The 13,029-nt window shown below is 46.1% G+C and overlaps 1 protein-coding gene and 1 long non-coding RNA gene across 5 annotated transcripts in view; one reads left to right on the forward strand and one right to left on the reverse strand.

Annotated features, from left to right (window-relative positions):
* ccdc88c (coiled-coil and HOOK domain protein 88C) overlaps positions 1-12,774 on the forward strand; it is a 59,428-nt gene extending 46,654 nt beyond the window's left edge. For 2 of the 4 annotated variants that reach the window (XM_023951514.2, XM_023951516.2), the window contains 7 exons: positions 634-723; positions 851-1,134; positions 8,750-8,815; positions 9,264-9,371; positions 10,033-10,167; positions 10,237-10,466; positions 10,687-12,774. In XM_023951514.2, the coding sequence (XP_023807282.1) occupies positions 634-723; positions 851-1,134; positions 8,750-8,815; positions 9,264-9,371; positions 10,033-10,167; positions 10,237-10,466; positions 10,687-11,445 (1,672 nt within the window). In that variant the 3' untranslated portion in view covers positions 11,446-12,774. Of the gene's footprint in view, positions 1-633; positions 724-850; positions 1,135-7,323; positions 7,633-8,749; positions 8,816-9,263; positions 9,372-10,032; positions 10,168-10,236; positions 10,467-10,686 lie in introns of those variants that run through there. The other 2 variants (XR_002872612.2, XR_013653152.1) reach the window with 1 other exon arrangement.
* On the reverse strand, positions 6,002-7,318 carry LOC144989019 (uncharacterized). Its single transcript, XR_013653158.1, has 2 exons — positions 7,180-7,318; positions 6,002-6,130 (listed from the first exon to the last, which is right to left on the reverse strand). It is a non-coding gene; the product is annotated as an uncharacterized LOC144989019 (long non-coding RNA).
* Positions 12,775-13,029: the final 255 nt, after the last annotated feature.

Genomic DNA, 13,029 nt, shown 5'->3' on the forward strand with positions numbered 1-13,029 from the left:
TAAAGAACATTTATACAATTATTCCATTCAATTCTACCTGAAGCTCCATAAACACCTCAGTCCGTCTCTCTGACAAGTTCTATGATGAAGGTACCGTCACAGCCTGTTTAAAAGAGGCATCATGGACTCTGGACCGCAAACCGGACCGGCCAGTCGTGTCTCTGAGCAGAGCAGCCGGACTGGTAGCTTTGCATTTGCGAGCAGGGGAGGGGGTTTTGATACGGAGGAAGCTTCGGACTGCAGTCCGTCCGGCTTCTTTGCGTGAGCGATCTGCCGGACTCAGGAGAACCGTGTCTCCCTGGAGAAGCAGCTTCACAACGGTGTGGGATCTGGTGGAGGCAACTATTGAAAGAACAGAACAATCATGTGAATTTGAAATTTCCTATCCTGTCCAGACTAAATAAAGGCTAGTGGTTTATTAAAAGACCAGTGGTCTTTAAAACTTGGAACGCTTTGAAAACAGATCAAAAAACAGATCAAAGATGATCGGAGTGGGGCTTTAGATGAGTTTCCTTTTGCATAACCAAGTTATTTAATTTTAGCCAGTCTGGTTTAACATTACTGACGGGCTTTTATCTTCTTTAGTTTGAATTCTTACATGATTTTTCATGTTTTCTCTAATTCACCATTTAGAGATAAACTGAATTCTCTTCGTCGTCAAAAAGAGAAACTGGAAGAGAAGATCATGGACCAGTACAAGTTCTACGACCCGACGCCCAAGAAGTAATCCTAGTTGTTGTTTGCTTTCTCTATTCTTGGGACCCTTCAATGTCTTTTATTGATTAATTTGACTCCCCGTGTCTTCAGTCCCATCTTCCCGTTTTTCTGGATCAAATGTGTTTCTCTGCAGGAGGAGTCAGTGGTCTGGAGCCAAAGCTTTAGCTAAGCTGATCAAACCCCGGAAGGAGAGCAGCCGAGAGCGGGGAGGAGACCGAGACAAGGAGGCCCACAGGGAGAGGGAGGGGGCAAAGAGCGTCCCAGACATCCCCCTGCCTGCCACGCCCCCCATCCTCCTGCCTGAGACCCCGCCCCCTGTTTCCCTAAGGACTGGGAGTGACTCACTGGGCGGCAGTAACCATAGCAACCCCAGCAGTAGTTCCCGGCAGGCCCCCGCCCTCACGCCCATAAGCAAAGGTAAACTTTCATCACACAGAAACTGCAGTGATGGACTCTTTTTAATTCAAGAAGGGTGTTTGTTTCTTTTGTTTTTTTAAACAATGTTGAGGCTAAAAGGGTTCAAGAGGACAGGATCAGGTCAGAACCACCTTAAATGTTTTTATTCAGACGTCCTGCAGCTAAAAACCTTGATGAGGATTTACGGCACAGTGTTCTCAGGCTATATCACAATTCACTTCTCACCGTCCCGTTGTTTCGCTCATTTTTTCTCTGCAGACAGATAGACGGACTTTAACCGGCCAGCTGCCCACACTTAAAAAACACAATCCTTCCTAAAACAAATAAAAACACTATAAATACATAAAAAGATATAAAGCAAATATGAACAATCACCTCAAATCAAGTCAAGTTTCCCAGAATTTCCGTCTAATCAAAATATAAAGTAAAAGCTCTCAACAGAGAGTGTTGTGCAGTCTGATGGCTCGTGGGACAAAAGCCTTTCCAAGTCTGTCCGTGGTGCAGCGTTGGGCTAAAGGTCTGCTGCTGAAGCTGCTCTTCCACACTGAAGGCCTGATGCAGACGGGGTGTCATATTGTCCATGATTGTCTGTTGTTCAGCTCCTCTTCCACTGAGGCCAGCTTCAGTCCCACAACAGAGCTAGCCCTCCTGATGATCTGGTTCTTTACAGTGCACTATATAGTGTGAGCGCCGTAATCTAGTGCTGTCCAAATCTACAATTCCAAGGTCAAGTGCTCTAGAAATTCCCAGAAGTCTCTGCGAAAAACCAGTGTGCATCAATGCTCACTGGATTGACAAATAAAGACCACAATGCATTGCGTCAGAACAATATTTGCAAAAAAATGTATTTTTATAATAAACCATCAAAGTTTTTAATCTTCAAAACACAGTGGACTCATAAATGGTCGTCACAAACACTCATATCAATGAGATTTGAACTTAGTGTAATCGATGACGTCATATCTGCCGTTTGAAAAAAAAAAAAAAGTAGTAGTGAGCGTGGTGTCAGAATTGCTTTTAAAATCCAGGCCACTTCATAGTCCCTAAAACTATATAGTTTTTTAGTAGTTAGGGATTACGATGGGAATTCAGACAAACAGTTTGTCTTCATTCTTTAATCCTGGAATTATTTTTCTGAAAAGGTTTGAACTTTGAGAGTTTAAACGAGAGAAAAGTGTAAAAATGTTTATATCTGTCTGAGAAAAATGTAGAAAGTGTGGAGTGAGGAGTTTTACAGCCTTAAGACATTTATAATCCTACTTTGTGGATTTCACCTATAGGTGATGTTTGGACCAGAACTCCTGTGAAAAAGGAGGGATCAGCGTAGGGCTGCAGGTCCCTGACACGCCCTGTAGAGGGCAGTCTTCACAGCTTTAATGACTGATGAACTATGACCTTCAGAAAGATGGAACATTTCTTTATTTGGCAGGAAAAAACTATCTATATTGATAAGAAATGAATGACTACTTTAGGTGTAAATACAGTGAAAACATTCATTATACATTACAAATAAAAAAACAGATAATGAAAAACATGCCCTCGCATAAAGACCTAAACCAAACCATAAATTACTTGTTGGGGGGAAAAAAACCTGCAAATTAAAATAAAACCATAATTTTTGAGCTTTTAGGAAGAAAAATGTTCATTTTAGTTCTTTTGAAGCATTGACTTAAATTGTGGCAGCAGTAAAAGTCTTCAACCAGTTTAAATTTAACAACCCCTCCTCCTCCTATGCTTTCATTGTTTTCAGTGACAGGCTTTTATTTTGAAAACTAAGACATGGGACTACATGATTCAGGTCATGAATGGGAAGAGAGGATTAATGTAAAAGCAAAATAAGGAAGTTTAGTTTAAAATGAGAAGATTCTCCTGGTGAATGTCCAGCTTTTTGTTTTCCTTCATTAGATGCAGCCAGCGTTCTTCTGCTGAGGGTCCGGACCCCAAATAAAGCTGTGTTTTTATTAACTAACATGTGCTGATGTTCAGCCGTGGACCCTGACAAATCCTCACAGGAACACTCCAAAATGCAAGAAAGAAAACAGTTTGATGATTAGTTTACATTTCTTTGAAACTTTCCAGCACTTATTAACCTATTCTGTTTTTAGTATAAACTTCCTAAAATGTTTTTCTAAGAATGAAATTGATATTTTCTAGAAATCTATAAACAGAAAACCAGTTTGGGGAGACACCAGGAAATGAAGAAGCTCTTATTAAAAACATGTCATATGTCATAAAAAAATGTTCTGGATGAGAAAAGAAAAGATCAAACTATAAAGATTTGTGTTTAAGGCTAAAAAACTTAATCTGCAGCAATCACTGTTTTTCAAGGCTGAACTCAAACATGTACGATAAAATTATCGCTGCTGAAAAATAAGAAGTTATGAATGTTATTTTTAAAATAAACTATGACTTCTATATAACAAAGAAACAAACAAAAGAGCTGAAATCTTCAAGGCTCATAACTGCAGCACACAAAAGGACGAAGGACATTTAGCTCAGGTTTCCCTCTGCAAGCTCATCTCATTAAAACCACAACTTTTTAATGCCTGAAATGCTCAAAACAACATCGTTCTGGTCGTTGAGCTTCTGCTCTGTCAGAGATTCCAGTCAGACTCACTAAAAACCGCTTTGTTTGTCTGAACAATATCTGTTCAGAGTTGAGTCCTCTCTGCTCTGGAAAGAGACCGAGGCGTGGCTCAACGTGGGCGGGGTAAACCCACTGTCACCTCTGCTTTGTCATAGAGCCGTGACGGTTTGGGGTTTTTGAACCAGCAAGGGGCGCGGTGTAGCGGTTAACCGCACCCCCCACCACCACCACCAAACACAAAATCCCCCGGCGGCCGTGTCGCACACTCAACAACGCACGCATCTTGTAATGGAAATGAATACAATGGAAATTAATAATTAGAAAGCCGTAAATTTGTTGTTTTTCCTGTTGAGACGGAAACCTCTGTTGTAGAATGAGGATGTGTGTGTGTTTCTGAAACCGCGCACGTGTGTGTACGAAGAGGGAGCACGTGCAGCGTAGAGGGAGTGAGAGGCGCAGTGCAGGGAGTGAAGGAGAACAGTAATAAAAGGTTTCCCCCAGAAGCCCTTGAAGTCTGAACACAGGACTAGCAGAAAAAGCAAAGACGAATGTGTTTAATGTGTTTATTATAGTTCTAATCACGCACCATATGCACAACTTAAAAAATAAAATAAAACTTTCAACAAAAACATGTGCTGAAGACCTTATCACCGCGGTGATGGGGTAAAGCGGTTATCGTCACACCCCTACTTTTGTCACCTCAATGGCCGTATTTTTCCTCGCATGTTAAAAGTTGTCATGTGCAATATACCTGCCAGAGTGTATGCTGAGATGATTAAATTGTTGTACTTCAGGACCGTGGACAGAGGCAGCCGTTATTAAAAGCCGAACAAAGATGCAGGTGTAGGTAATTAGGGGCAGAAACCCAGATATCTCTTTCATCTGCCAAGAGTTAGTTTACATAACTTCCCCTTCTGCCTTGTGGGCTCCTTTTTCCGTGTTTTCTGATGTGTGGTTGTGCATTCATAAAGACTTGCGTCCAGTAAAAAAAGTATGAGATTTTTTCAAAAGCAGACATGGACCAACATCCCTGCTCCATCTGGGAACAAAACCTCACGTCTTCCCAGGGATCCAGAGTGCGTTCCACCATTGAAAATCCTATGCAAGAAAGATTTGACAAATGATTTTGTTTGCAGATTTGGACGTTATGCCCATTTAATCTCACATTTGTGTGAACTGGTCACTGTAGCAAAGCTAAGGTTGAAGGACTCAAGCCTCCTCCACTGTGAATCATCTGTTTTAAATCCATCAGACATGTTTGTGGATGTGAATCTGGAACATCTGAGCAGATACCAGTTACTGTGTCCATCATTGCAGTTAGAAAAAGTCTGTTTAACTTCACAAAAACTCAGATCCACTTTCTGTGTTTTGTATAAAATTCAAAAGACATTAAATCAATAAATAAGATGTAAATAAGGCTGCTAAGTCGTCATTAACCGAAAACGGACAGCCCTCACTGTGTTGATGTCGTGACCTGGAGACATCCAGCAGGTTATTTACAGACCTGAATACTCTAGAAACAGTTAAAGTCTTTGTTAGGTGAGCTGGAAGAGTCCGTTTCAAGTTTAAAGTAAACTCTGAAGGGAACGGGGGGCCTGCTAAGTAATCTTTGCACCGAAGTGATCTGCTCTCTTCTGGATGTGTTGGTTTAAATCCATCCACTCTCATTTCAGCCAATGAACTCACCTGTTCCGCGTGCTAATTAAGACCCAGGTGTGCACTCACGCACTCTTCATCCTTTTCCGCAAGCGCTGCGTTTGTCGCCCCACCCTCCTCCCCGGCTTCCACATGTGAGCTCCATTAGGGGGTTTTTATCCCCGAACTTGTCTATGGAGATCTTGTTTTATTGTATCTGAATGGAGCCTTATGCCAAACTAAAGGGAAATATGGAAAATAAAGCATCATTTACTGCATGAGCTTTCGGACTGAAATAGACTCCAGACCCATGAAGTTCTGGGTCACAAACGCCAACATGGTGCTCAGTCGGCACAGCACCCTCCTGCAGAGAACTTGAGGCCTTTGTCACAACTGTCCTTGTGGGTGTATATGGACCGTCTGTGGACAAATGCAATATCAAGGTCATAGACCTTGACCTTGAATCTGTGAGCCTGTAGGGCCAAAATATTTGTGTGTTTTTTTTTTACGGGCATGCTGGTCATGGTAAACACCTAAAGAACACGTAAGAGTGAGTAAGTAAGGGGGAAGTAAGTTTGGACATGTCCAGAGGAGAGACGGTTAATATATTGGTAGAAGGATGCTGAGTCTAGAGCTGCCAGGCAAGAGGTGTAGAGGAAGACCAAAGAGGAGGTTTCTGGATGCAGTGAACGAAGACATGATGGTAGCTGCTGGTAGAGGAGAGGATGCAGAAGACGGGGTTAGGTTGAAGAAGCTGATTCGCTGTGGTGACCCCTGAACGGAAAAGCCGAAAGGAAATAGAAGAAGAAGGTGAAACACAGGCACATTGTACAGATCACATCCCCGACCCCCCAAATAATTCTTCACACTGGGCGAGGGGCCCGTTAGTTCTGTTCAGGTGATACGTGAACACCGCCTGACTGATAGAATTTAATCAGTGCTTGTACTCTACAGGCACTTGTGTATCACCTGCACACCCCGTGAATGCACACATGTTCAGTATGGGGACAGTACTCACACACCACTAGTGACCAGACTGTGGTGTGAGGGCACCGTACGACGTCATCGCCTGTATGTCATAAGTGTTAGCAACTTCTATTATCCTTACAAATACTTCACTGTATACTTGCCACACTCACGACAATGGTACGTTCCATTTTCATGACACCCCAAACCTCAAGGGAACTACAAGACACTGTTGATCGTGTCTTAAGACAAAGCTGCTCCTCTCTACAACCCAGTGACAAACCAAAACCCAGCAGAATCGTACCACTGACTGTATATGAGGACTGGACTGAGCGGGTGATGTCACTTATTGAAAATGGCCACTTCCGGCTCCGACCAAATGAAGTCAATACAGACCCCGCCATGTTGAAGCCATACATTGTCAGTAAGCCATGATTGGCACAAATCGACTGCCTTTTCTGTGGCAACCACTCCCGCCAATCAGGAGTGAGCTTGTTGGAAGTTCACGCCCCCCCACCACTGGACAGCACACTACATGAAATTTGTCAATCAAACATTTGATATGGGGGCCAGCAGGCACCACGTTTTTATTGAAGCATCTGATTGGTCAGTTTATACCTTGAATATTTTTGCACTACAGAAAGAAATGTTGCGAAAAATATTAGGATTGTCAAGACCAAAAAATGGGAGGGGGCAGAGTCATTCTGTCCATTTTCCTGCACAGTCACTGAGTGACTCATAAGTTTTTACAACATTCACAACATAAATGCATGTATTCATCTCTAAAATTATTGTTAAACCTCCTCTGTATGTTTGCATTAAAGCATGAAACTGAATCTCACAGGTAACAGTTTCACCTGTTTGGGGGCGGAGCTTCATGTCAGTTCAGGATTTTCTGTCAAACTGTTTTTCTGGAATGTCATTTGCTTTCCTGAGAATCTCTCATCAATAATGCATCTTCTTTTTTTTTGTTCTTGTTATCTTCTTCCATCCTCCCGAAGCCTCTGCTGCTCCAAAACGCCACCATTTTTTCCGCAGTAAAAGTCAAGATAAGCTGCTTCCGAGCCGCTCCTCCTCCCCCTCCTCTTCCTCCCAGCGTTCCCTCTCTCTAAGCAGACGACTGCGGTTTTGGTCTTCCTCCGACATCTCAGCCGACGTCGTAACAAACACGCCATCCAACGGAGTTTTCTAAAGCCCCCCACCCCCCTCCCCACCCCACCCTCCCTACCTCATCTCCATCACAGACACACAGGCCGTCCACACACACTAACACACAAACAGGACTCGTGCGTGTCTGGACCGTTTTACTCGTAAGTAGAGCGCAGACGTGCTTCAAGGTCTACGTGCACGTGCGTGCATGTGTGAGACCGTGTGCTCTTCTTTTTGTTTTGTTGCCAGCTCGTCGGCCCGCCCACCTCACTCCAAATGTTTGTTTTTGTGCGTGTGATGGAGGTTGTGTGTTTTCTCAGCTGCTTTGCTTCCAAAGGAGGTTCCTCTACGGTTGCTGTGGTAACCGCAGCGCCGCCTGTCTGCCGCAGCACTGCCTCACACGCCGGTTCCTCATCAGAGGCGGGAAGCTGGTCGGCGTTTCCCGCCAGATGCAGCCTTTTGGCTCCGGAGGCTCTGGATCCGTAGAAGCTCCAACAGTTTTGGGTTCACTATAAAAGTTCTGCTTCTGTTTTGGGGGGGGCAGCAGATAACATGGAAGAGTTTTTGCTGCAATTCCCAGAAAAGATGACTCTGGGGGGGTTTAAATAGAACTGGGGAGATTTTCTGGATGAAGGTTTGACGCCCGGATACCTTTGGAAGAGGAGGCTGAACGTGTTTGGGGGCTTCTTCCTGCCTTTCTCCCATTGATAAAAATGTTCAAAAATACCCTTTGGTGAAACTTTAACACCATTGTTTATCATTTCTGTGACACTTTGTGTTTTAACTGTTGTTAAAAACAAGAGTTTAGTGGAACTCTAAAGATTCCATTTCTGCTTTTAGACGTGACAGTAACAGTGAAGCGTTCGGCCTCTGTATGATCCCGCCTCCAAAGGTCTTTGATTTAAAAATTGATTCTATTTAGTGCATTCTGAACCGCTGAAAACCTATTACACCCAGAAAAAAAGACTTTGAAGGCTACATGTTTGCTTTGCTTGCTGCCAAAAAGTGTGGCTTGCTTGAATCCCCCACAATGCATTGGTGGGGAATCCGTGTCTCAGCCTCACAGCTCTGAGCCGGAGTCCAGCCATGCTGGTGCTGTTTGTCGCAGCGATGCCGGACGCTTCTGCAGCTGAACTCTGATGTCTTCTTGAAAGCAGCTGCTCCTCAGAAGATCCGGCTCCATGCGGAGTCGCTCTGCTTCTCTGCATCCGTCTCCCCACCCCCCACCCCCGTATGGTCCTGCCGTTAAAGCACTTCCTTTTTCTCCCTGGTCTACAGATTTGACTGACAGGAGCCAGAGCCTCTATCACAGGGGCAGCAATGAGAGCGTCAACGGAGACGAAGGTAACTTCTGTGTTGTTTGTTAGAATGAAAATGAGAGATCCAAGGACCTTCAAATCCATTCAAACGTAACGCTCACAAAGAGAGGGAGCAAGACCTTTTCCTGAAATAAGTGTCTGCTGCTGGATTTGAAAGAAAAATACAAAGATACGTCACAGAAAAGAACATTTCAAGTCCCACTATGATCATCTTTTGACTATTTTACAAGTTGAATAAGAAATCTGGCTAAAAGAGTGAAATGCTGTAAAACCTCAGAGGTCCACAGATAGAACCCTGCAGTTCTCCACCAGGTCTGAGTAGGATTTGATTTGATCGGAGAAACAAATAAAATCACAAGAAGCAGTAGAGAAAGACACTTTAGAAGATGTTTAAAAGCAGGAAATCCGGCTTGAAAACTTATTAAACTGAAATTGAATTTATTATTTACTATTTTTTTGTTTTCTCATTTCAGCTCTGATCCAGCGTATGCACCTGAGCTCCACCCCCGCCCCCCAGTCATCCTCTCAGAGCTTCAGCAGTACCTCCAGATTGGGACAGGGCTCCTCCCGTAGGCCCAGAGGTAAACCTGTTTCTGACTTCATTGAAGACCCCCTCTGACGGAAAGGATGTTTTGGGGCTTTTAATATGTTTTTGTGACATTTTTGTGATGATGGAGGACATTTATGAAAATAATTCAGCTTAAAATTGCATTTCCGGGCATTTCTTTTTTTCAAAATGTTGTGAATCAGAAGCAAACGAAACAATGTTGTTGAAAAATGATCTTATTTGTTACATAGAAAATACGCTGGGTGCACCACAAGCTTCCTGCTCCGCTCTATTCTGATGAATGAACTTACAAACAAATAGATCCATGATCGTCTTTGTTTTCCTCGTCTGAGCTGGAATCTGGATCTAAACTGTTCGGCTGGATGGATCCAATGTTGCTCTCCATTTTTGTTAGCTTTGGGGTGTAAGCAGCTGTAAGCTAGTAGGAGAGAGTGTAAACATACCGGTGATGGGAAGTGGGGACGGGGGTGCTCCCTGCCAACAGTCCTGCCCACAACTCAGAAGAACTCTGCAGAAGCTATGTCTTAGTAAACAACAGGTTTTTAGATTTGGGCTAAAAACGGCAGAATTTAAGGACCGCTGCTGGGAAAAGATCAAAAGATGATCGGAGTGGGACTTTAAATGACATCATTTGAAGTCCAAGAGCATTTATGGAAGTGATAAAATACCTGCAGGTCTGTCAGAAGATGACCTGCGCCACGACACACCTGACTGCGTCTTCAGCCCCAAAGGGTACATGGGGGGCGGGTCCGGCTCGGCAGACTTCAGCCACAACACGTCCAGCTCCGAGTCGCCTGTCGCCTGCAGAGGTGTGTAGAAAACTGTGTGCTGTCTGCAAGTGCCGCTCAGAGATGAAGAGCGCTGTGTTATCGCCTCAGACACCTCAGACCGGCCGCCTCGCTCCGCCAGCCTCTCCAGTGACGACTTCACGGGACACTCGCAGACCCCGTCCCGCAGCTCCACGCTCCCATACGACCACACGCCGCAGAGAGCCCAGCCGCAGCGCGGGGCCGGTCCTCGCCTCAGGGCTCGCACGGCCTCCCCCGGGAGTGAAATGGTGACGCTGGAGGAGTTTCTACATGAGAGCAACCTGCAGTCTCCTCCTGTGGTGAGAAATGACAAACCCCCCCCACTGTGAAAACCAGCTTAGTCTGTGAAAGGAGGATTCAGAGCTCCATGAAAAGATGAAGAAAATTACATTTATGTAGTGAAACCTACATATTTTTACAGGTTTTAAACCTCTAAGCTGAAGGTATTAACCCTTCCTGGAGACTGAATGAAGGTTAGAGCCTCTCCTCATGATAATCCTGCCTCTTCTGTCTGTCCAGGTCTCCACAGGAAGCAGAGAGGACTTGATGGTGGACTACTTCAGTAGAAGCCCCTCCTCCTCAGTGGCCGCTGGCAAAGATCAGGCAACTCCTACCAACTATGTAGTTCCCACTGTACAGCCACCCAATCAGAGGCCAGGCCAGAGTGTGAAGCCCTCCCCCCGCCAGCCTGTGGGCCAATCGCTCCCCTCAAACCAGCCTGTCGCCCAGAGGAGCAGCCAATCACTGAGCCGAGCCTTCAGCCTGGCCTCCGCCGATTTACTGCGCTGCAACCGACCGGACGGTTACCGGGGAAACGATGCGTCCCCTCAAGATGCTGTGGTCCGGCGGCCAGAGAGAGGGCCCAACGGACGGGAACGGCCACTTTCTGCTCGCTACGCCTCCCCCTCAGGCCTTCAGGAGGACGACAGTTTCCTAACCCCTACAGTCCACCACTCCCCCTCCCTGACCCTACAGACGGACAGGTATACCGAGAGGGAGCGGAACTGCAGGGGGAGGACCCCAACCTCCCGGAACGGCGCCTCCTCCCAGCACCACCACCGGGGAGAAGTCGCCATGGTAACCCCAGTCAGAGCTGTGTCCACACCTCACTCCATCCAAGCTTCAGAACCGGGCCCCATCCAGAGGGAAGGGCGGGCGGGTGACACCCATCCCTCTAAGGACAGGTGTGGCTCCGCAGAGCGACCCAAGAGCACGCCGGCCTCCCCCGACCCAAATGATGACCCCCAGACTGTGTGGTACGAATACGGATGTGTCTAAATCCTGGAGCAGAAAATAGCCCACAAAACCCCACCCGCTTCAAAAGGGCAGCAGATGCACCGGACTAAGTTTTGACCCCCGCCCCTGCCCCGTTTCACCCTAAAGAACAGCCTCCATGTGTCCGGTGCAGCGTGGGTGGAGGAGATGCTCGCCGCATTCTCAACACTGAAGACTTCCAAGGGAGGACTGTGTTTAAGCTGACTCACTGCTGAGTCAGCACTTCTTCACATCCGGAGAACGATTCTCCTTTTTCCTCCTGATCTGAAAGGAGAAAACACTGGAAAGGACTGGAGGAGCAGGAGGAGGAGGAGGTAGAACAAACAGGAGCAGGATGGATGATGAACAGTCTTCCCCCTGGTAATTACAATTCTCCTCCCTCCATCTTTAGACTCCGTCCCAGCATGCAACACTCTGACGATTTACTGGAAACGCTGCTCCCGCCGAGCCAAACACTACTGCCACGTGCACGCACACATGCGCACATGCAGAGGCTCTGTCCCTGAGGGCGGCTGGTGACTTTGCTAACCACTGCGCCGCCTCACATGCACGCCCACGTGCACTCACATCTCTGAGGAAACCACTGCTGCACACTAACCTATGGGGGGGGGGGCAGACTGGTGGTAAACAGTGGCTGCAGTGAGAGTCTTAACATTTATATACACGGTTGTTGTGCAAGTCTGTGCTGCTGTGAACACGCACACATGCACACCCACGCACACACAGCTGCTCCCTGAGAGAATTAAAAATGTTTTAAATTTAAGACATTCAGATGCAACTAGAGAGAGATGTAACCCCCCCCCCCCCCCCCCCCCAATGAAAAACTCACGCCGGTGGACTTTTGTCTTCATGCTGCACTTGCTGCAGCGTCATGCGCCTGGCCCCGCCCCCTAGAGTCTCATAACCTTTGAACCGGATTGCAGGTCCTTCAGCTCGGTTAGGCTGCAGCATTCGTGCATCAGGTCCAAATATCTCATTCATGTCATGGGTTGGACTTGTTTCAGCATCAGGCTGCCCCCCCCCCTCTCCGGCTCCATCTTTCAGCTGCTTTTAGACCCCCCCCCCCGCCTTCAGGTCAGACGCTGATGTGAGGATGATCATAAAGCCTGAAGTCTATGCAACACTGGAGGATGAAGGTCATCTGGAGTAGATCAGAACTGTGTGAAAATGCAACAAGTAAATTATTTTTCCTGTAACTTTTGTACATTTTTACATTTTATGAACTCTTTTGATTTGAAAAACTTTTTGATACCAAAAACTGACAAATGTGCTGTTTGTGTTCATTAAGGAAGAATACAGGTGAAGTAACAGATGGTCATTGCTGACGCTGAACTGTCGTCCTTCACTGATTTCCTGACATTGTCTGCCTGTCTGTCTGTCTGTCCGTCTGTATGTCTGCCTGTCTGTCTGCCTGTCTGTCTGTCTGTCTGCCTGTTTGTCTGCCTGTCTGTCTGTCTGCCTGTTTGTCTGTCTGCCTGTTTGTCTGTCTGCCTGTCTGTCTGTCTGTCTGTCTGTCTCTCTGTCTGTCTGTCTGTCTGTCTGTCTCTCTGTCTGTCTGTCTGTCTGCCTGTTTGTCTGTCTGTCTGC

This window comes from Oryzias latipes, chromosome 22, assembly GCF_053564925.1.
Source record: "Oryzias latipes strain Hd-rR chromosome 22, Olatipes_Hd-rR_3.1".
In the NCBI taxonomy this organism is placed as follows: domain Eukaryota; kingdom Metazoa; phylum Chordata; class Actinopteri; order Beloniformes; family Adrianichthyidae; genus Oryzias; species Oryzias latipes.